General features: G+C 34.9%; 1 protein-coding gene across 1 annotated transcript in view; it reads left to right on the top strand.

Moving 5' to 3' along the window:
- Nucleotides 1–22,226, top strand: part of PPP1R12B (protein phosphatase 1 regulatory subunit 12B) — a 112,446-nt gene that overhangs the window by 35,248 nt on the left and 54,972 nt on the right. The window contains exons 9-15 of the mRNA XM_015812518.1: nt 2,592–2,704; nt 7,718–7,918; nt 8,844–8,929; nt 10,366–10,491; nt 11,666–11,851; nt 19,454–19,544; nt 20,170–20,367. Coding sequence (XP_015668004.1) covers nt 2,592–2,704; nt 7,718–7,918; nt 8,844–8,929; nt 10,366–10,491; nt 11,666–11,851; nt 19,454–19,544; nt 20,170–20,367 — 1,001 coding nt within the window. The remainder of the gene's footprint in view (nt 1–2,591; nt 2,705–7,717; nt 7,919–8,843; nt 8,930–10,365; nt 10,492–11,665; nt 11,852–19,453; nt 19,545–20,169; nt 20,368–22,226) is intronic.

Below are 22,226 nucleotides of genomic sequence, written 5' to 3'. Positions count from 1 at the left end.
TTGAGAGTTTTTTCTTATGACAGTAACCTAGTTACATTTAGTCCACTTGGTTAGTAATCTAGTCTACTGTTTACTAGCAATTCTGCCTCAATACAATCACATTAATAGGTGCTGGTGGTGGTTTCTTTTCCAAGCTTGCTGTTTAGCTTTCGAACATTTCATTACCAGGCTAGATATCATCCTCAGTGGAGCTTCAGTTGCAATGTCTTGTTTCAGTTCTTCTCTGCTTTTATTGATCTCATGTCATGTGGTTGGAGGGCCGTGTGCCCGGCTGATTGGTCGCTCGATTGATACGGCTCTTTATGGGTTCATATTTGACATGTTTGTTGATAGATCTGTTGGTTGAATACCAGGCTTTGATGAATTCACTTGTGTGGCATATGGTGGCATGGCCAATGATTTTTGTTCCATCCACCACATGCCATGCATGAGAATTCATCAAAGCCTGGTATTTAACCAATTGATCTATCAACAAACATGTCAACTTGGAGCCAGCCTACGAACCCATAAGAAGCAGTGTCAATTGAGTGACCAACCAATCCCAGCATCGACCATCTTTTCACTTGGTGACCTTCACACATAATGACCAGCCAGTCACATGGCATGGCATGCAGCATGACCAACCAGTCACATGACCCACCAACTACTTGACCATATGAGGTCAATAAAAGCAGTGAAGAACTGAAACAAGATGCTTCAACCAAAGCCCTGCTGAGCATGACACCTTCTTGGTGACAAAATGTTTGGAAGCTAAACAGCAGGCTCAGAGAACAAACCACCACTAGCATCTACCACCCAAGCTACAAATATTTTCTATCATTTCACATTAACAGGGTCAAGAATCAGCATCTATGGAATTCAAATGATTGTGAAACTTCACAAGATTTTGCAGTTTGAATGCAGAAAAAGCTGTTCCAAGTATGAAAGAAGCTGCTTTCTGCACTTTGGAAGTGGTCTGAGTTTTCTTAAATTTAAGTGCCTGAAACAGCAATTTCATGGAGGTTCATATTTAGAATGATTTTACACATCCTTACAAAGTCCCATCCACTTTCTTCAGGAAGTACCTGACATTTCATAATTCATTAACCAGAAGAGCATTGATGACAATGATTCACTACATCCCTAGCCCCTTCTTCTTTGGTAGGTAAATAGCAAGTAATGCTCAAATCTATTGAACAGTCACAATTAAACATATTTCTTCATATAGTAAATGACTGTTTACAGCAGTGTTTTTTTCTGAAAAATTACTCAGCTTCCTTCACTTTTCTTAGATACATTAGTGGCTTTTGAATGTACATGGTACTGCATAAATTTAGGAGACTTCTATCTACATATTTTTCTAGATTAAAAATTGGAAGACTGCACAAGATATATTGCTTCGGTGCAGCATTATATTAGGATTTTGTACTACCAGTTGTATCAAAACAAGTAATTACTCATCAAAGCAAATACAGAATTAATGGCAAAAACCTATGGTATGGATATACATAATTTATCAGTTCCATCTCTGAACTCCTGATTTGAACATGCCTAAGCTTAGGAAATGTTGGTGCTCTTTGTCATCTTGGAAAATTATTTGCCTCTACACAAGTAGATAAAGTGTTCAAGGAGTTATTATTTTAATAAAAGAAATGTAAGTTTCATTTATTTTTTGAGGTCCCTTTTCAACTTTGCATCAAGTAGTATCTGGCTGGCCAATGTTTATTGTTGACACCAACTTTCAGATATAGAGCATTATAAATGAATGCATACAAAAACTTCTTGCAACTTCATACTGGCCATTACATTTCATGTGCATCTTCTGAAATAGTACTTTTAGTATAAAGACATGACTTGCAGTTTGTAGGGGTTTTTTGGGGGTAGGATGCATGTATACCCGACTCTGGTATTCAGATTTAGGCATTTTTATCTTCACCTCTTATCACAGGATGATCTGAAGCCTTCTGCATTCCCAGAAATTTGTGCCTGACAATGTTCTTACCATTTATTGCCATCTTATAAAATGTACAAAAACTTGAACTTAATACTTCCTTAGTACTTGATGTTTAGCTCTTTCTAAAGGCCTGATGAAGATCTCTTTTAAAGATAGAGTTCAATGTAAAATAGACTGGGACAAAGTACACAGCACATAAAAAATTGTCATTTCATTCATTTACAAGTTTCAGAGCCAGTTTCAAATGATATTTTTTATCATAAATTTAGGCACAGCAATTATTGATGAATCACTCATGGTCTAGATTAAAGTAGTTTCGCATGTATTTAAATTTGGGATCAAAATCTTCAGATTGAATGAATGAATTTATTAGTTTCTTGACTTTTCTATCCTTTTCTAAAATAATGTATGGAAAATCAGTAGGTATTGTAGAAAATTACTGTTCCACAGTGGCAACATTTTGTTCAGACTGTACAGTAGGACAATGGCTTTTTAAATATATACTGATTAACTTACAATAACTCAAATGGGCGTATATGTTTAACTGCAACATTTCAAAAGAATGGGACTAGAATGCCCAGAACACATCACTCAGTTAAATCTAGAATTATTGTAGAACGTCTGCAAATCTTTCATCCTCTGTCACCCATCTTTTTAGAGAACAAAGAAGAGTCTATTGAAAACCATTCCAATCATGAATCCAGAATTCTCATCACAGAACAAATACCACCCCCAGAACATAACACTGTTACTATGGCTCCTGCTAGAAAAGTAAGTAGACAGTGAATTAAGGTAAGGGGTTAGAGATTAAATTTAAAGTTTCAATCCTGTAAAGAATGACTTCTTAAATGCTGTTATTAAATGGAACTTACTTTGTGTAATCATTCAAAAAATGAAGCTATGTTCTATTTTGAAAAAGCATAGTACTGTGGTAAATAACCTTCAAGAACTGACTTTGAGTTGATTGACATATTTGTTGGTATTTGTTTGGTTTTGAACCAAAACCGTTGTTTCCCGTCCTTCTACAGTTTAATCAGCAACACAATGCCAGAAAAAGTGTAGTAAATATTATGCTTATTTTGTATACAATTAATGTTATACAGAAATACCAGACTGCAGTTTTTTGCAAAAACCCTGGTCTTAAATGGGTTCATGTCCTCAATGGTGTTAAATTCAGTATTTGTTCATCTGTTGACTCTGAGAAAAAATCATGTTTTTTTCTCAGTATAAATGTAGGTATCTTCATCATTCCTATTGAAGAATTTTATGCAATATTAAAAACAATATAAATTTAAGAAAAAGAGAAAAGGGTAAACAATGATAAATAATGAAAAGGGGGGAAAAAGAAAAGAAAAAGAAAAAAATGTAAAGAAGCAGCTCCCAATCTTGTTTTACAACAATTATAAATACATTTATCATCTATCCTCCCTCTTTAAAATTACATCACATTTTATTCTTTCTAATCATGAGATCCATAACTCTCCAATTCATTTTTTCCATTTTCAGCAAAAAGTCCATAAAGAGTTTCTAGTCAGTAATAAATGTACTTGATATCTAAGTTATTTTCATCATTGTTGAGTTTCTATTGACTGTAATAGATGCCCAGCCAGATTGGTAGAATTGACATTCTCTGCCATTATTTAAACAATTTGTGAAATGTTTTTAATATTTACCTTTTCATTATGATGTTGTTTTGTTATAAACTATCAGGAGCTTAGATGGTCAGTGTTATAAAAAGTAAGATTGTATCTGTAATGTGTACCAGTATGCATGAAAATTTTACTGTGTGTTCTGCATGCTGAAATTCTAATAGAGATTATTGGGCAGCTGTTAGGTTGTTGGCAGTTGTTTTTGTATCATGTACAACTGAAAGCACTATAATCAAGACATAGTTTCTGCAAGTGTTCATATAGGAGAATGTTGATATTCCTTTGAATTGTAACTATTTTAAAGTTGGCACTGATTATGCACTGCAAAGAACATTCTGAGGGAGCTATGTTAGAACAGCTGAATTGTGGAATTGAACATGTTAATATTTAAGCATTTTCTTTTTCAGTAAAACAGAAAGCATAGATTGGAAGAAATTAGTGTCAATTTCTTGATGATAAAAGTGAGCTGTGTAGTGCTATATAAGTACATTTCATTAAATAGGTTAAATTAGTTTGAATGTAAGGTATTGAACCATTTGTTTGAATGTAAGGTTTAGTTAAAAATGTTCCTCCTTCTTGGGAAATTATTAACTATTAGGGTGAAGAAAGAGGGGCAGTGTTTAATGTTATTGCTCTTTGGAATCTGTACAGTGATAATACCTGGAATACAGTGAAAAAATTGCATAACTTTGCAGTAGGGGCAACCTGTAGGAGCAACTATCAATTGCTCTTTAGATATTTCCAAAATATGTTCAACTGCCATAAACAGGAGATGACACCTCTGTGAGTCAAACATACAGAAGAGGGCTGTGGAAGCTACAAATGAGTAGGAATCCATCTAAAAAAATGAAAAGGTTGAGTGCTATGAAAAACCAAGTAATTAAAACATCTCATTTCTCTATATTAATTAGTAATTAATAAATAGCCAATTGTAACTAAACAAGGAGATAATTTTGGTTAGAGTGCAAAATGAAAAGGCTACAGGGATCGTTTTCAAAACATCCTATGACTGTATTCTCTGCAGTTACTGAGAATTTTGCATCTGCTGGCCAATGCTCTCTCTGATCAATAGGAGAATGGAAAAATCAACAGCCCATCAGTCCCCTGCCTTCAGGTTTTGCCATTACCGTATGCTTCATTTGTGTAACAGGGATCAGGGGTTTTTTCCCTTTCTTTTTTAAAAAGCTGCTCACTGTGGTGGAAGCTGCAGAGCTGCTGCTCTGTGAATTTGGGATGAGAACATGTTTTGCAACATTGCTGAATGGAACAAAATCAGGATTTATTTATACAGAAGTCACATGATTTGTTCTAAATATATTTCAAGTTAGATAAGTATTCCTTAAAATATCATTGAAAATCAAAAGAAAAACATTCAGAAATTGAAGTTTGATTTTATATTGATACTAGCTGTACCCGGCCACGCATTGCTGTGGCTCAGTCTGGTTAAATGAAAAAGAAAGAAAAGAGAAAGCGCACGTTTGTAATATGTTTAATTTCACAATGCTAGCGTGTGTTGCTTTTACATCCAACAGATGGTGCTGTTTTTCAAAAAAAGCATGTTTTTACCTGTCACAGGTGTGACATCTATATAATAGTAGGTACCGTAAATAAAAACACGTGCGTATTCGAATGCAACGTTGTGTCAAAATTTCAAAGCAATCGGTGAAGAACTTTCAGAGATTTAAGATTTTGAACAAACGAACATTTATATTTTTATTTATATAAATTGCCATCTCTTATTCTTTATGTGGTAGCAAAGTGTGTTAGACATTTGGCAGCAAGTATTACTTTCAACTTGTATTTATTTACCCATTGATCATGAATACTGGTCATGAACAAATAACATTCTGTGAGCATATCATACAAAATTATTTTTAAGGATAAATGTTCCATTATTACATTATTACAGAAGGCATGTGTAGCTTGTCTGAAGATCTTAGCAGATTTTTTTCCTCCCCTTTTGTTTAAGATACACTAGTTATTTTCTTACTCTTTTTTTCTCTGTCCAATTGTCAACTATATATTTTTCTTTTCTTTTTTCTTTCAAAGTTTTCTTAGTTCCTGCCTTCTGTTTAAGGAACTGGCCAGTTAACTATTTACTCACATTCTAACAAAACAATTTCGGATACTCTCAAGATGCTACAGTGGTTTTACCAGTGGCTTATAATTTCAAGCATAGCCTTGAGTTAACAATTAGAATAAGAGGGGAGAGTCAAGGACTAATAGGCTGACTGAAGTGGGAATATGTGCTAATGGAAATGGCCTACTGCAAAACCACAGTGCTGATAATGTTGCATCTTTTTTTGCAGTAGTTTCCTCTGCACTGCAACAAAGCTGTAGTTAATCACTTCTGCTGGCCAATATTAATAACAGCATGTAACCTTGCAAACATACTATGGGAGTATTTAAATGCTGCATGTGGAGTTGCTCATAGAAACAGAAGAGCAAAATGAAAGTTGAATCCTTCAAAAGCATTATACCAGTCTGCTGACTTTAGTATGTCAGAATTAGGATATTTCTTTATGTCCCCATCACCTGCCTCCAGTGTCTACTATGCACTAATTGTTTTTATTGTAAGTTTGAATGATGATATTTCTTTCCAAATATTTTAATTAACTTTCTTACTGATTATGATCAGAGTATACATCTTCTTGTGATTTGTACTCTAGATTCTAGTCTTGGAGAAACCAGAAATACTCTTATTTCTGTTTCACATGCGAACTTCTATTTAGAGATTGACTTAGGCATGGAAATTTAGCAATCTGCTACCATAGTATCGATTGGAGTTGGACAGTCAATACATTTAAAATAATCACAACACTACTACTACTAATAATAACATATCACATAGGATTTAGGACAGGGGTGTCAAACTGCCAGCCCGTGGGCCGGATGCGTCACATGGAAGCTGCGGCCACCCCATTGCCGGCAATGGCAAAACCAGCCCGATACGTTGCGCGACGTCATATGACGTCGCAAGTTTGACATGCCTGATTTAGGGCCAGCTCAGATTTAAAATATGGCTTACCATATGACATCTAAAACCTATTAGACAAATTAATTTAAGCACTCCAATTGGCATGTGGCTATTTAAATACTAATTGGATTACAGTATAAATTAATTTAATACCTCTGATTTATTTAGGTGACGTTGAAATGCTTAGTAGGGGTTGAACTTTCAGCTTAAATTAAACTGTTTATTGGAACCTAACTATTTTAATAATACCTCTGCTATGTATATTATAACTTGTTTTGAATGAGTCAGATTCTCACTTCTAAAACAAAAAAAATAATAGTAATATGTTTAAACGAGATCAATTAATGCATGATTTTAAAAAGGACTACCATAGGCAAATTGACATTTTAGAGTTGATGTGGGTATACATGTAGGGGGGAAACACACATATTTATAAATGTAGGTATGACATTTTCTATAAATTTAATTAGAAAAAAATGATATTTTGATACAATTGTCTTGGCATTTAATATGCAATTGTTTTGTCATTCAGTAGAATGTGCTATCCTAGAGAACATATATGTCCAGTGGTTGGATTCAAATACCTGAACAACCGGTTCTCTTATTGGATGCAGGCCTGGGCCTCCGAGGCCTAGAACAAACTTCCGAAAGTGGCATTCATGCACTTCCGGTGGGCCGTTCTAGGCCTGGAAGGCCTCCTCCAGGCCTCCGAGGCCTAGAACGGACTTCTGGAAACAGTGTTCATTCAGCCGGTTCTCCAAACTCAGCAAAATTTAGTTATCGGTTCTGCTGAACTGGTGCGAACCAGCTGAATCCCACCACTGTATATGTCCTTCTCAAACCAACATGTACCCCGGAGATCCCCTCTGAGTAAAATTTAAAGTATCTGTGAGGTAGAAAGGGATCATTTTAGTTGCTCAAGAGGGGACAAACTCTTAGAGCTGAAAGGGACCATTTAAGCTATTGAATCTAAGCTGCTGTTTAGTGCTGGAATTCAAATGAAACATGGCTGGCTAAAGTCTGCTTAAAGACATACAGTGAAAGGAATTGCAACCTCTCTAAGTCATTGTTCGCTTGTTGACACTGTCACAGTGTTGGAATTAGGTAATTGAGAGTGTTCCAGTTATGTCAAGCCACTCTCTCTACCACATTTTACAGTGTAATCCATTGCTCAACAAGACTGAAGAACAAAAAGATGAATCACCATCATCATGGAGGCTAAGCTTGCGGAAAACTAGCAGCCAAAATGCACTTAGTGAGGGCAGCATGCCCTGTGATACTCTCAAAGAGAAAGGCAGCTCCATCTATTACTCTTCTTCAACCCCTCGGATATCTGCACTATTAGATAACCAAGAGAAGGTACAGAATAATTTGGCTTCCCTGACTTTGAAATCCATGTTTTGAAAACTAAAATAATGCTAAATAATCTAATTGCTGTTTTGTTTTGTTTTTGGTGTAGTGTTATACTTGTTAACTTGAATTAGGATTTGCTTTTCCTGTTATACAGACATTGACTTAACTCCATTTGAGGAATGGAGCCTACGGTAGATTGTTATCTATCTTCTATTTTTCAAAAACTTAACACTTTTTCTTCACTTTAAATTATGAACACAAGTTATATTGATGCTGATCTTGACCATGGTCAATGCTATCCAGAGTTTACTTCTAATTGTATTTTCTCAGTGGATTGATTGAGCTCTAATGCTATTGGTCTTGGAAAAGGCAATGATGTGCTCTGTTTGAAAAAAGCATTCCTGGATCCAAATGTCCAAGATAATTCTTGTAGTTGATACTTGGTCTCCAAGTAAATGGATTCTGGATAAGTTATGCCATCTATTAAGATCTGGCTATTGATCACTTGGAGGGAGATAAAGAACCTCTCTGTATCCTTCCGAATATTATTGGGGAAGAAGCCCTTAGACATTCCAGTGCTGGGTGGTCCAGGGTCCTGGTCTCTCCCTATCTTATTTAATGTCTTCCTGAAGCTTCCGGTTTCATCAATATATAATAAATAAGCAAATTATGGGTTTTAAACTAGCTTCATGTCCTGAAATGTATGAGACAGAAAAATTGTACTAAATTTTTGTACAACTGTAAAAAAGTAAAACATTTTTCTAATTGAGACAATACTGTAATAGATTTATACACAATTATTAATTAAAATTTGGTAAGCAATTAATTTCAAACAGTTTATTTCAAAATTGTATAATTTTTCAGCCACTGTTTGAGATAATTATTTTTTGTCCAAAAATTGCTGTAATTTAAGAATTTGTTCTTATTTCAGCAGGACAAGGATAATAGAATCTATTTTGCTTCAATATCCCCTCGAAGATTAAATAATACAGGTGACATTGAAGAAAAGGAAAACCGGTAAGAGCCTTTCAATAATGGCCCCTGATTGATAGAAGTAAATATTTATGAACTGAATCTGTGGGACAGTTTTTCTCCCTTCCCCCTCTCTTTCCTTATTTCTCCTACACATTGGTTACATTTTGCAATAAAATACAAATCCATGAACAAGTTCATATAATTTCTTGGCAGTGTTTTTTTTTCCAGTTTCCTGGTCTAGCCAGTAGGCCTGTTATTTCATAGAATTTTTTCATCCAAATACCAACCAGATCCAAGACTGCTTAGCATTTGGAGATCAGCCGTTTCATTTTATCATTACGCTATAACTAAAGTTATATAAGTTATATAACTAAAATACTGTTCTTATGCTGGCTGAGGAATTCTGGGAGCTGAAGTCCACAAGTCTTAAAGTTGTCAAGGTTGGAGACCCCTGTCCTAGATGGGGGGGGGCATGGAATGAATTAACAAATGGCCAAGCTCACAGTCATAAGAATCCTGTCCATTTCCTCAGACCCAACAGGTTCAAACCATTCACCGATAACAGAGAAAGACTGTGCCCCTGGCATCTCTTCAGGACCTGCACCAAGGCTATAGTTCTTTTATATCACCACCTTAAAAAATGATGAGAGAATTGAATATATCTGTTTTTTATTTCATGTACAGTATGTTCACATGGCATATCCATTTTAGAATGACATATTTCAGTTAGTATAAAATAGAAACATAATCATGGAGAACAGGACATGTTCATATATATTTTTCACTTTACTCAAACTATATAATATTTTAAAAAATTATCTATTAGAACTGTCCTTCAAATTTGATTCTTATTCATACTTTAATCCTTAATCTTTTCAGGGTATATTATCTATATTTGAAGCATTTAGTGACAATTCAGGAACATAGAATATATTTATATAAAATGCTTTGTCCTAAACAGCTGGTTTTTATTTTCCAGTATTTTTTTTCTCCAGTACTAGCTTGATCTTGGCAAGCATGCATTTTGCTTGGATTTGGGTAAATAGATCAGAATGTGATTACAATTCAAATACTGCTGTTAAAGACTACCTGCGTATTTCTCAATTCTGTTGGTGCATTTTGCTGACATACTCAGTCCCAGCAAATTCTACTTGTTTTGATCTTAACAGATTGCTGTTATCCCTTATTTATTTTTAATTTAGTGTGACAACTGAATGCAGCTTAGTAGCACTGCTGAACAGAACAATTCATCAAAGCACGTTCAGTTGATTTAGCAATTTAAAAGTGAACCACAGGATGGTGATTTTTAGCTTGTATAGGTTAAGGGAGGAGGACTTTGGTTATGTTTGGGGCTAAACCACGCATAACATAATGTTATCCTAACATAGTCTTTGTGTCTTATCATAGATTGTCAGAATTGAAGAATATAAAACACAAAATTGTAACTACAGCCTCTCTTTCCCAATTTGCCATTTTAGAGAATCTGCTGTTAACTTGGTGCGGAGTGGTCCTTACTCTCGTCAACAATGGAGAGAGGATCCAAAGGAGAATGAAACCCCTACAACTGGTGCACCTTCCACCTATGTGTCTACCTATATGAAAAGGTAAGGTTTATTTAAAACTTTTGGTGGAAAAGCGTATAAGGTTGTATTATTTTTAAATAGTTTAGGAAAAATTCTAACTGCCATAAAACCAGAAAAAAGGAAAATCAAAAGATAAATGATATAGCAAGTCTACTTGCCTCTTTTGATTGCATAATTAGACCAATGATTTATCAACATTTTATTTTTTTCTACATGAAAAACTTTATCCATATAGAAAATATATCTTGTGAAATATAAGAAAGTATTATTTTAATCTAAAACTGCAGTGGAGGTTGTGGGTATCATTGTGGAAAAATTTGTTTCTTGTGTGATATGCAAATTAATATGATACACTTTTGTCATTTGCTTTGAAGTAATTAAAAAACCTGGAAAACAAATATGCAGACATTATTATTTACAGAGAAAGGGTTATTTGAAAAAAGATTATGCAGATCAATAAAAGCTGTGAGATCATATTAATTTTAAAAACAAACAGTCTGACATAAATATATACTAGTGTAGCTATAAAGAATAACAATTCAAATCATTAATAGAAATAATAAATATAGTTCTTTTTTTAAAAAAAAATCTATTTCAGCCTTATTATAGTCTGGGGACAAGCCATATTTGAGAGGACAGGATGTGCAGTTCAAACATTTGGAGATTTGTAGGAGTTATCCAGGATTTTTTGGATAAATCTGAATAAGACATGGCCAATTTTTTAGCTTAGATGAGTTTAAAAGTAGACTTGAAAACATTTCGGCAGCAGTAGCTTATATGCTGAGAACATGGCATAGATATCAGGAATGGCACATTAGATAATGTAACTAAAATTTGTATTAATCTCAAGTTATGTTCCGATAAAGCTACTCAACTTTATTATTCTGACTGATTTAGATATTTCTTCTTGGATTCTTTAATTACAGTTCTCTAGTTGTTAACTTTTTCTTCTGTTGTTTGTGCTCAATTGCTTTGCTAGCTGAACCTGATGGTGGGCAATATTTGGGGAATTATCTTTCTTCATTCCTATTCTAACACTTTTAATCATATTAATTGTCATAATGCACTAAGAAGAAAGCACTATTACTGTAAAAAATGTCCCAGATAATTGTTCTATTAACAGTAAAATTCACTTTGTTTTTCTTCCTTCTGAGGTATTTTACAATTATTTACGAGCTCATTTTGTATGTTTCAGAGCCCCTTACCGACAACAAACTGACTCTGCCACCGAGAAGAGCACAGAGGCTGTCTCCTCTAGCATTCCATTAAGTGTCATAACAAATCTCACTGTACCTGGAAGTTCCAATGGTGTTACAACTACTAATTCTAACTCACTGACTGGAACAGAGTCATCTACTGGTGATGCCAGGGATCGAAGAAGGTTAGTGAGCCTTTTATGGGGTTATGATTTGCATTTACTGCATGACACAGATCCACTGGTAGGTAAGACCATATTAAGTTTTCCATTTTTTCCCCCTTATTTTAACAATCATGTCAATTTGCTTTGCTTTTTGTTAGAACATGGTCATATAATTTAGCACAATTCAAGTTGTGCTGTCAGCCATGTTATATACTTTTGAATATAAAAATTACTTTCACTAAAATTCATGTTATATAATAACATATTTGAGAGAGTTTAATTCTTCACTATTTTATAAAATATTTCCTAGTATTAGTGTTGTCATTCGGGAAATGTGAAGTAAATGGATCCTTGCTTCAATTTTGGCCTGGTAATTTTTCCATGGATGTACGAGTTATGAATATTCTGTTTAAAAAGTTGAAACAATGTAAAAAGCTGTTACATTTTATCTATTAATTCTTGTTAAAGAATTTTTATTTGTGTAACTGAATCTTAGAACTTCTCTCAATACATTTTTTAATTCCGCTTGTATTTTACTGCAAGTATCTGCTCATAATTTTATAGATTTATTCTTGATCTGCTCTTTGATTGTAAGTTCAAGCAAATAAATTGCAGTGCTATCTGATCTAAGATTTCTGGAATATAATTTAGTTCTTCTCACACATTTTGTAATTACCATTTCTTTAAAAGGGAATGCTTCAAAACATAATTTTTTTGTTAACTAACTTAATGACCCTTGGATATTATTTTATGGATCATGGTAGAAAATGAGAGTTACTTTTGAATTTGGAATTGCCAATTGTTTCATTTTCTTGTTGATTTTGTTGTTGTTCTGTCGCTAAGTCATATCTGACTCTTCATAACCCCATGAACCATAGCCCGCCAGCTCCCCTTTGTCCTTCACTGTCTCCCTGAATCTACCCAAACTCATGCCACTGCGTTGATGACACTATCCAACCATTTTATCTTCTGCTGTCTCCTTCTCCTTTTGCCTTCAATCTTTCCCAACATCAGGGTCTTTTCCAAGGAGTCCTCTCTTTTCATTTGGTAGCCAGAGTATTTGACTTTCAGTATCTGTCCTTCCAAAGGACAGTCAGGGTTGATTTCCTTTAGGATCTTGTTGATTAGGCTTTGTTGAATATTCAAATTAGTTAAAAGTATATGAAACTTAAACAAGGAGCAATTCGCAGATTGAAAATAGGTACTGAGAAAGATAGATCACTAGATTTTTAAAGAAGTTTTTTAATAGAAGATTAACATGAAAAATGATAGATATTTCCAGGTATTATAGTTTGGGATGACAGCATTTAGTGGCAGCTGTCACAATAGTACATTTATCTAACTCAATGTTCCCAAAGCTACAGCTTTCTCTTAGCAACAACAACATAAACTCCCAGACTAATATTAGATCATTAAGATGCCTCCATAACAGGCTGCTTGTCTATTTGAAGTCACTGGATTAAAATTTAAATGCATTGCTAACTTTATGGAGGAACAAGTAAGCACTCTGAAATGTCCTTCCTTTCAAAAGTGTGCTGTTCCACTGATTTAAATGCTCTAATTTCTTGATTCACTCTCATATCTTTATGGTGCTGAAAGTTATCTGGAAAGTGCAATTCTTTGTTCAGTTCCCTATCTGCAGGTTTTATGTACAAGCTCCTCTACAGTTCTGATTCATACTTTGCTGATAGCATGTTTGATGTAATCCAATCTTAAACTGTTCCAGTAATATCTAGAAAGGAGAACCATAGGGACAGTGCTTTGTGCATAAATATCAGCAAAAGTAGATTGCACTGCATAGATTTTAGTAGATAAACAATATTGGACAGTATCAATTTGAAGTGGCTGCTATATAACTCTATTAATAGATCAGAAATGCCTGATGGAAACAGAGCTTGAGCTCCACTGTGTTGTTCCTAAGCATTTCATTCCAGATTAATATATTAATAGCAAATAAATCTTGATTGTTCCTATTATAATACTTGCTAGGCTTTTGATAGGTGACATAAAGGAAAAGAATCCTCTTTAATACTGTTCTTGTTCTTCTTTAACAAAATCAGTTGAAGAGGTAACTTTATCTTTGGTAAGATAAGATTGCCACATATATCAGTAACTGGGTTACTTTCTTTTTAGAATCCAATTTACTTTTCAGCTTTGTTAAGACAGAGCCTTTTCCTAACAGTTTTCTTGTGAACTGGTATGATGTGTGATCTCTTTCCAGATAACTGTGGTAAGCTCTGGTAGACTTCCTTAAATTATTTCATCAAGCTGACTATTTTCCCAAAAGCTCGGAGACATTTAGCTGCCTAGTACAGAATACACCTTATTAATAAAAGAATGAATAACAATAGCACTTAGACTTATATACTGCTCCACAGTGCTTTACACAGTACTCTCTGAGCAGTTTACAACATCAGCATATTGCCCGTAACAATCTGGGCCATCATTTTACTGACCTTGGAAGGATGGAAGGCTGAGTCAACCTTGAGCCAGTCAGGATCGAACTCCTGGCTATGGGCAGAGTCAGCCTGCAATACTGCATTCTTCTGCGCCACCACGGCTCCTGCTAGTATGGAATTACAGTATATATTCAGATGGCTGTGATAGGTTATGTTCCGGTATCTGATTGAAACAAACAGGATCACACAGGTTCGAGTTTTTGTTCCTTTTTGTGGAATTTACAGAAATAGTACATTTTTTGTGGGGGCAGTTTGCCCCCTTTTCTAGTAAGTACAACATGGCAAAATAGTTTTTGCCATATCTTTCCTTATACAATCATAACATTGTTTTCCTAACATATAAACACTCCTTTATATCATTAGATATTAGGACTAATCCTATTTTTCCATATATGTTTAAGGAAAGGGCTTATCAAATGAATAGGCAAAATACCATCCTTCATAGTCTGTAGACCTGACAGGCAACCTCACTTTGGCTAATGATCTTCAGAGAAGCAAGCCTTTGATTTTCTGTTATTCTATCTAATTTGTGGCCCATGGCTTTTGAAAAAACTTTCCTATGGTGCTTTTTCTTTTCAATGTTCTTTTTATTTTGGATTGTACCTTCAAACACTTAACTTAGTCTTCTCCAAGTCTCATTCTGCATCCCATAACTCCTCATTAGAGTCAACTGTTCACTTCATTTTAGATTCCCCAGCTAGCCTTACACTGGATAGAAACCAACAGAACAACATTCCATTTCCAATAGTCTCTCTTTCAATTCACATAAGCTATGATAACAACTTTACTAATAGCTAGATTCCCCCTTTACTCTTTCCCACAACCTCTTCAATGTCTACTTGCCATCTCATTTTTTAAAAAAAATATTGTTTTTAAGATTTCTTTGTTTTTGACAACTTATATCTGTCCCTTCTCTATGAAAACTATGATAGATGAGAAGCTAAGCTACCAATGTGGCCAACGTTTGGCATCCACCATCCATTCTTCCATAGTCCATAGAAAATACTTTGTTTTTGATCTATGACTTAACATACTTTTGTAAATGGTAAGCACCAATTATAAGTAATTATTATAAGTACCAAAATTATGTCCGTGCTATTTTCACTTGTTTTATTATTTACAAGAATATATTAAGGCCCTATATCAAAAGTAAAGTTCCTGCTCAATGTACTATGGAATAAAGAACAGTGTTGGCCATTTACTTGTATCAGTTGCAACTTATTTTATGGCAAATAGGGATTGTTTGGGAAAAAGTGGAAGGTACAAATACTTTTGGCTCTGTCTATATCTTCTTTCCAGAGTATAGTATCAGCAAAACAAATGTTGAGAGGCTTCTTTATACTACTTTTGGAAAAACAAACAGTAAATATTGCTTTAATGTGATGCCATTTATTTGAAGTGTGTGGTCCTTGGATGTTTTCTTGCAGATGTTTCATTATCAAACTAGGTAACATCATCAGTGCTCGTAGGCAGTGGGGTTTGCTCTCATTTATACTAGTGGCTTGTTTTGTCACTGTTGGTGGGAGTGGTCTTGGTGTTTCCTTGATTGGGTTGTTGTTTACTGTTACCATGTTTGGCAGTTCCTTGATTGGGATATTGTTTGCTTATTTGAAGTATTTAAAGTTGCAAGTATCAGGAGAAAAAAGAAAGCAGGCCAAGGAGAGGCTTCAGGAAACATTTCAGAGGACAGAGGGATTTTGTTGGTTAAATTTGGCTTGAAGGTTTGGATTGAAAGTTTGGTTTTCTACTCTGTAAGTTATAGAATCAGATATTTTTAGTGTACAAGTTTTTGTATAGTGTATAGCACTCAGTAATATTTTCTTTAAAATAAAGGTTTCCAGAATTGTCCTTTTAAGATGTGACTGATTCTTTAACTTGGGTCTTCTTAAATTAACTGAATCTGAATTGCACAATAAATAAAACTATAAATTAACGAAACAGGCTATGTTTGCATAATTATGCTTAGGCCTAGAAGAACTAGCCAGATTTAAAACTATTCTAACCTTGTACTTTGTGTACTCACTGCATCCTTAACCTGGTTAAATGTTCTGTATGAATTTAGTCTGTAGAGAACTAAAAGTAATCTGTCCGTTCATGCTGTATTGGGGTTGGACGGCAAAGGACTAAGGCTTAAAGAAGCTTGCAGTCATCCAACACCTACTGTTGAAAGTGCTTATCAGTCCTGCTTTCATTGTTAATTGCTTTGCGATAAGTTTGTCCTCTTAGAAAGCAAGCTGCCAGTGCTGATGATAATGTAGGATAGGGAAGAATTCTGTCTGCTATTTCAGACTTCCTATTACTTCCATGTTCGGAAGAGAAAAGTTTACTGTTGCTTTATCAGACAGCAAGCTGCATTTTTTTGTTGTTGTTGAAGAGGTCAGGACTTGTATGTTATTATTGAATTCCTGATTTCCTATGCGGTGGTCCATGCAAGAATTTCAGCTCCTGGGCAGTCTGTCTGTAAAGGTTCAAGGTGGGCATTCTTGGTGATCTTTAAACTTAATTTTAAAAAGTGAAGGTGAAGGGAAATTAGGCAGATAAAATAATAGAGCAGCAAGTAACGTATTTACCTGTATTTATAACTTATAAATACAAATATATAAACTTATATACTTACAATCATTACAAAGTATGTGAAGAGAAATGTGGTTATGTTAATGATATCCTAAAATGTTATTCTAAAATTGCTGTTTCCTCCCAACAAAATGGTTAAAATACCTTTTTTTTATTTATGTATTGTCTATTGTGCTGTTTTTTAAATTTTTAATTAAATTGATTTCGCATGCTTGCTTAATTTGACCAGGATATTTAACTAACAACATTCTTTTTAGGTCTTTATGCTCAGAAAATAATAGTTAATTATTTATCTACTTTGTGTTGGAACTATGAGCAGACTTGTGAACCGAGTAGTTTGGCTAAAGTTTTAACTATTTTCCTTCAAGCAATCATTTTAGTAGTAAAAGTTAACATTTAAATGGTTATTGGACATACATCCGGATATTTAAAGTAGAGGGAAGTATAATCTTACAAGTCTTTTGTAATTCAGGCAAACAATTGCCTGTCTTTTTCCCTTGTAAAGATATTCATCTCTCTAGATTTTTTCATTCCACAAGATGGCAGTAGATGTCTTGCTGTCTTTTTAATCTCAAATGGAATACTTTCTAACTTTTAAAATTATCTGCTAATTTCTACTTAAAGAATCAGATGTCTAAACCACAAATCAGCTAGATATTATTTATCACATGTCATATTTCATACAATGAGAATGAGATACTATTTTCCACTTCAGTTTTTTGAGTTTTGAATGATGCTTCTTGAATTATGTTGTTCCTTTTGTTTACTTTGAAAATATATCCCATCATTTCAGATAAATACAACTAAAATAATCTGCCTGACACTAAAGTACTTCACAATTTTCAAAATCATAATATAGATGACAATACTATACAGTGTTAATTAAATCTTATTCAGCCATTATTTGTTTGACTTCTATGCTACTTTTCCTTTAGGAACCTGGGCACAAGAGTGTTCATTATACCTTCTCCTTAAACTAGGGTTTAGGTCCTCACTCAACCACAGATACTCACTAGTGATTTGGGACAAATGGTGCCTTTGAGTCAAGTTTACTTTACAAAATTATATTTGTGGAAGAAACATGGGATATACACTTATCAAAACAGTTGAGTTAGGAAGGACATGACAAAAGTAAATATGTTTTTTCTTTCTCTTTCACAGTATTAGAATCTGGGATCATTCATTGTTTCAGAAGATCAAAATTGGTGATTATAGATAGGCAAAAAGAAATCCTACTTTACAAAGGACATAGTTAAACTAAAATTTACTACAACTAAATGTAATCATGGGCACCAACATTGATAGTTTTCAAAGAGGATCAGATAAATTCAGAGCATTAATTTACACAGAAGATAATATTACAGATAGTCCTTGACTTACAACCATTCATTTAGTGACTGTTAAGAGTTACAACAGTACTGAAAAGAGTGACTTACGACTGTTTTCACACTTACAACCATTGCAGCATCCCATGGTCATGTGATCAAAATTTGGATGCTTGGCAGCTGGTTCATATTTATGACAGTTGCAGTGTCCTGAGGCCATGTGATCAACTTTTGCAACTTTCTGAGAAACAAAATCAATGGAGAAACCAGATTTACTTAATAGTCATGTTACTAGTTTAACAACTGCAGTGATTCGCTTAACAATTGTGGCAAGAAAGGTCATAAAATGGAGCAAACCTCACTTAATAACTGTCTCGCTTAGCAACAGAAATTTTGGGCTCAATTGTGGTCGTATGTTGAGGACTACCTATATACTTTTTCCATGAGCTCCAATCAGCATAGCTGATCTCAGCAATTATTACATTTTTTTCAATATCTCAGGTTCTGTGTCATGACTAACCTTTATTTTGGTGGATGCGCTGAAAGAGAAGGTGTTAGTCTTTTTGAAAACTTGGATGTAGATATTTATTAAAAAAAAATAAAGTGCAAGACACTGTGGAAACAGAATACAATAATTTCTACACTATTTTTCTAGTAGTAGTGAAAAGATATAATTATGTTTAAAAAACAGGAAAGAAAGTTGAACAAGGAGAATTTAGACCTAGGATTCAAGCCCTTGTCACATATGATCTTTACATAGCCAAATATCCCAAAATATGCCATTACAGGAATACTGCACCCTGTATTCAAATTCAAATGTACTGTACCTACCATAAAAGGAAGCAAAACACAAATGGGAGGAAATGCCAATATATAGTTTCCAATTTATGTTTTTGCTAAATAACACTTGAAATTCAAATTAGAGTTGCCCAAGTGGTTTTTATTGAATTTTCTCCCCCATCTATAGCTAAAACATAACCTATGTATAATATTGCAATTTAATATAATTCAAGGTGAATCAAAATTATATATTGCCAATGTATTCTTAAATGTATCCATTTTAAGAAAGCTGTAGTGGTTAAGGCTAACCCTAACCCTAACCCCAACTCAATAATTTAATTGCTTTCATGTTTTATTGTTAATGTAAGGTCCCTCTTCATACCCTGCAGCAGATGAAAACCTCGACTGTTTGAATAAGCAGAATTTTTTTATTGGCATAAGCTATTTTTCTGTTTAAAGAATTGTTCTTTTTTATTATAATATAGGTCATATCTGACACCTGTAAGAGATGAAGAAGCAGAATCTCTAAGGAAAGCTCGATCTAGGCAAGCTCGTCAGACTCGCAGATCTACCCAGGTGAGAAATATTAATTTCTATAGAAGAAGGTAATGTGATCTCTAAATTATTTAATTTGTCTTGTGTAGTTTTTTTCTTAATCCACTTCAGAATGGAAAAAAATTCTTACACATCTTTTGGTCATTAAAAGGCCTGCTTTAAATAAGTTTATATTATTTTTCAAAGTTTATATCTATTTTCAAGGAAGAATATTATTAACAAGTTATAAATGATAGTTAAATTGTTATTTTTAAAAAGCTAATTATTTTTCATCAGAGAAGAAATGTTTATTGCCTTTACTTCATATTGAATATTTGGAAATGCTATATTTAATAGATAATTAAGTTAGCATACTTTGAAGTAGCAATTCCCAACTTTACTTGATCTGACTGACTATGCCCTGATTAGAACTTTACCAAGCTTATTCACTGTGGGAAAGATAATTTATGATGGGATTTTTATTGACTGTAAAGCAGTGATCCCCAAATCTTTTAGCTCCAGGGACTGGTTTTGTGGAAAAAAAATTCCTTGGACCTGGTTTCGGTTTTGTTCACTCAACCATCATTCACCTTCAGCTGTGGCCCAAGGAATGGGTACCCCTGCTGTAAAGAGACACCGCATTAAAAAAGACTGTCTTATTTCTCAGGGTATAACACTTACAGACCTGCAAGAGGCAGAGAAAACTTTTAGCCGGTCTCGAGCAGAGCGGTTTAATCAGGAACAGCCAAGTGAAAGATCAGACAGGCTCAGAACTAGTGACGGAAGCTGTGGAAAACAAGAAGATATTGCCAGAACAGAATCTAGGGAGTTCAACTCACCATGGACTAGAAACGTAGATGAAGAGGTAAGTGAAGCCGTACATAAACCCTTTTTTTCTTCAAAATTATTGAGTAACAGATTTGAATTATGTTTGAAGGAAAAAGTATTATTTAATTTGTATCTCATTTTTTTTACAAGATGGTTATTAAAAGAAATAGCTTTTCATTTCTGTAATGTTTTTCTTTATTTTTATACCATAGCAATGGATCTTTGTGAAGAAATATACCACTTAATCAGCAGATTTGATTATACTGGTACCATGTTTCACCGAAATTAAGACCCGGTTTTATATTTTTTTTGCCTCCAAAAGAGGCACTAGGTCTTAATTTCGGAGAATGTCTTACCTTAGGTCCACCACAGCCAGACCTACCACACTCTGACACCGGTCGCGCCACTGCTTGACTTCTTCTGCAGCTGCTTGCCGCCACTTGTGGCTGGATGCCATGTGGCGCATTGCGCTGTTGCTGCTCCTCCTGGCAGGACACCACATGGTACTTTGCGCCATTTCTGCTACTTGCGGCAGGATGATGCATGGCTCTTTGGGCCGTTTCCACAGCAGAAATCACCTGAAGCGCCACATGGCCTCCTGCTGCGAGCAACAGAAGTGGCCCAAAGTGCCATGCAGCGTCCTGCCAGGAGGAGCAGCAATGGCACATTGCGCCACATGGCTGGCCACAAGTGGCGGCAAGTGGCCACAGAAGTCAAGCAGCGACGCGACAGGTATCGAGGTGTGGGAGGCCTGGCTGTGGTGGTCCTACCAGTAAGGTAAGTGGATGAGGGGTGCGTGGGGCAGCTTCAACCCTCCTACCCCTGCCTTAGCTTGATCTTTAGGAGTGCACCTTCCCCCAAAACTAGGGCGTAGTTTTGGAGTAGGGCTTCTATTAGCCCACCCCCAAAAATCAAGCTAGGGCTTACTATCGGGCTGGGTCTAACTTTTGGGGAAACACGGTATTCAGAATGACTGTCATGGTTCCGATAGATGAAACTAGTAAAAGAACTTCAAGGCAATAGTTCTTCCTTAAAGAACATTTTATTAGGAAACAAAATATCGGCACTTACATAGTTGAACCCAAAACTGAGATTCCCTCCCCCAGATACAAAGTAACAAGTTGCAACCTAGAGCTAAGGAGAAACTTCCTGACAGTTAGAACAATTAACCAGTGGAACAATATGCCTCCAGAAGCGGTGAATGCTCCAACACTGGAAGTTTTTAAGAAGAGACTGGACAGCCATTTGTCCGAAATGGTATAGGGTTTCCTGCCTGAGGAGGGGGTTGGACTAGATGACCTCCAAGGTCCCTTCCAACTTTTTTTTTATTTTATTATTATTATTATTATTATTATTATTATTATTATTATTATTATTATTATTATTAGTTCCCACCCCACAAAAGCTGTCATAAATCACATCCCCCAATTAGCACAAAACACGGGCTTTTCTCTCCAGCTCCTCAGCCCGCCAAAAGCTTATCAGACAATGTCCTTGAGTTCCCACACTTCTGCATTGTTATGGCTAGCTAAACCCTCAAGCATTTACCCCATCCCCCATCTACATCTGAACTCTAAAAGAACAGAAAAGGCACATTAAAAACAAAAGTAAAATGGCTGCTGATTCTCAGTTGTCAGAGCGTGGACATCCATTGTCACAGCAATGACAATGACTCTATGATCTATCCAAATATAACTTGTTGGAACAAATCTGTGTTAGTAGTGTTGACATTTTATTTCAAGGGCAGGGCCAGATGTCATAACTTGATAAGTGGCTTTTAAATGTCATTAAATAGCTTCTGTGGAAGATGTGAACAATAATAATTATAATTTAAGAGTTCTTCCAGATCAGAGAAAAGTCAGCCAGGTGCTTATGGGAAACCCAGAAGTAGAGAAT

The sequence above is a fragment of the Protobothrops mucrosquamatus genome, unplaced genomic scaffold (genome assembly GCF_001527695.2).
Source record: "Protobothrops mucrosquamatus isolate PMUCROS unplaced genomic scaffold, P.Mucros_1.0 scaffold94, whole genome shotgun sequence".
In the NCBI taxonomy this organism is placed as follows: Eukaryota; Metazoa; Chordata; class Lepidosauria; order Squamata; family Viperidae; genus Protobothrops; species Protobothrops mucrosquamatus.
The sequence above is the reverse complement of the archived record's forward strand: the minus strand, read 5'-3'. Positions and strand labels throughout refer to the sequence as shown.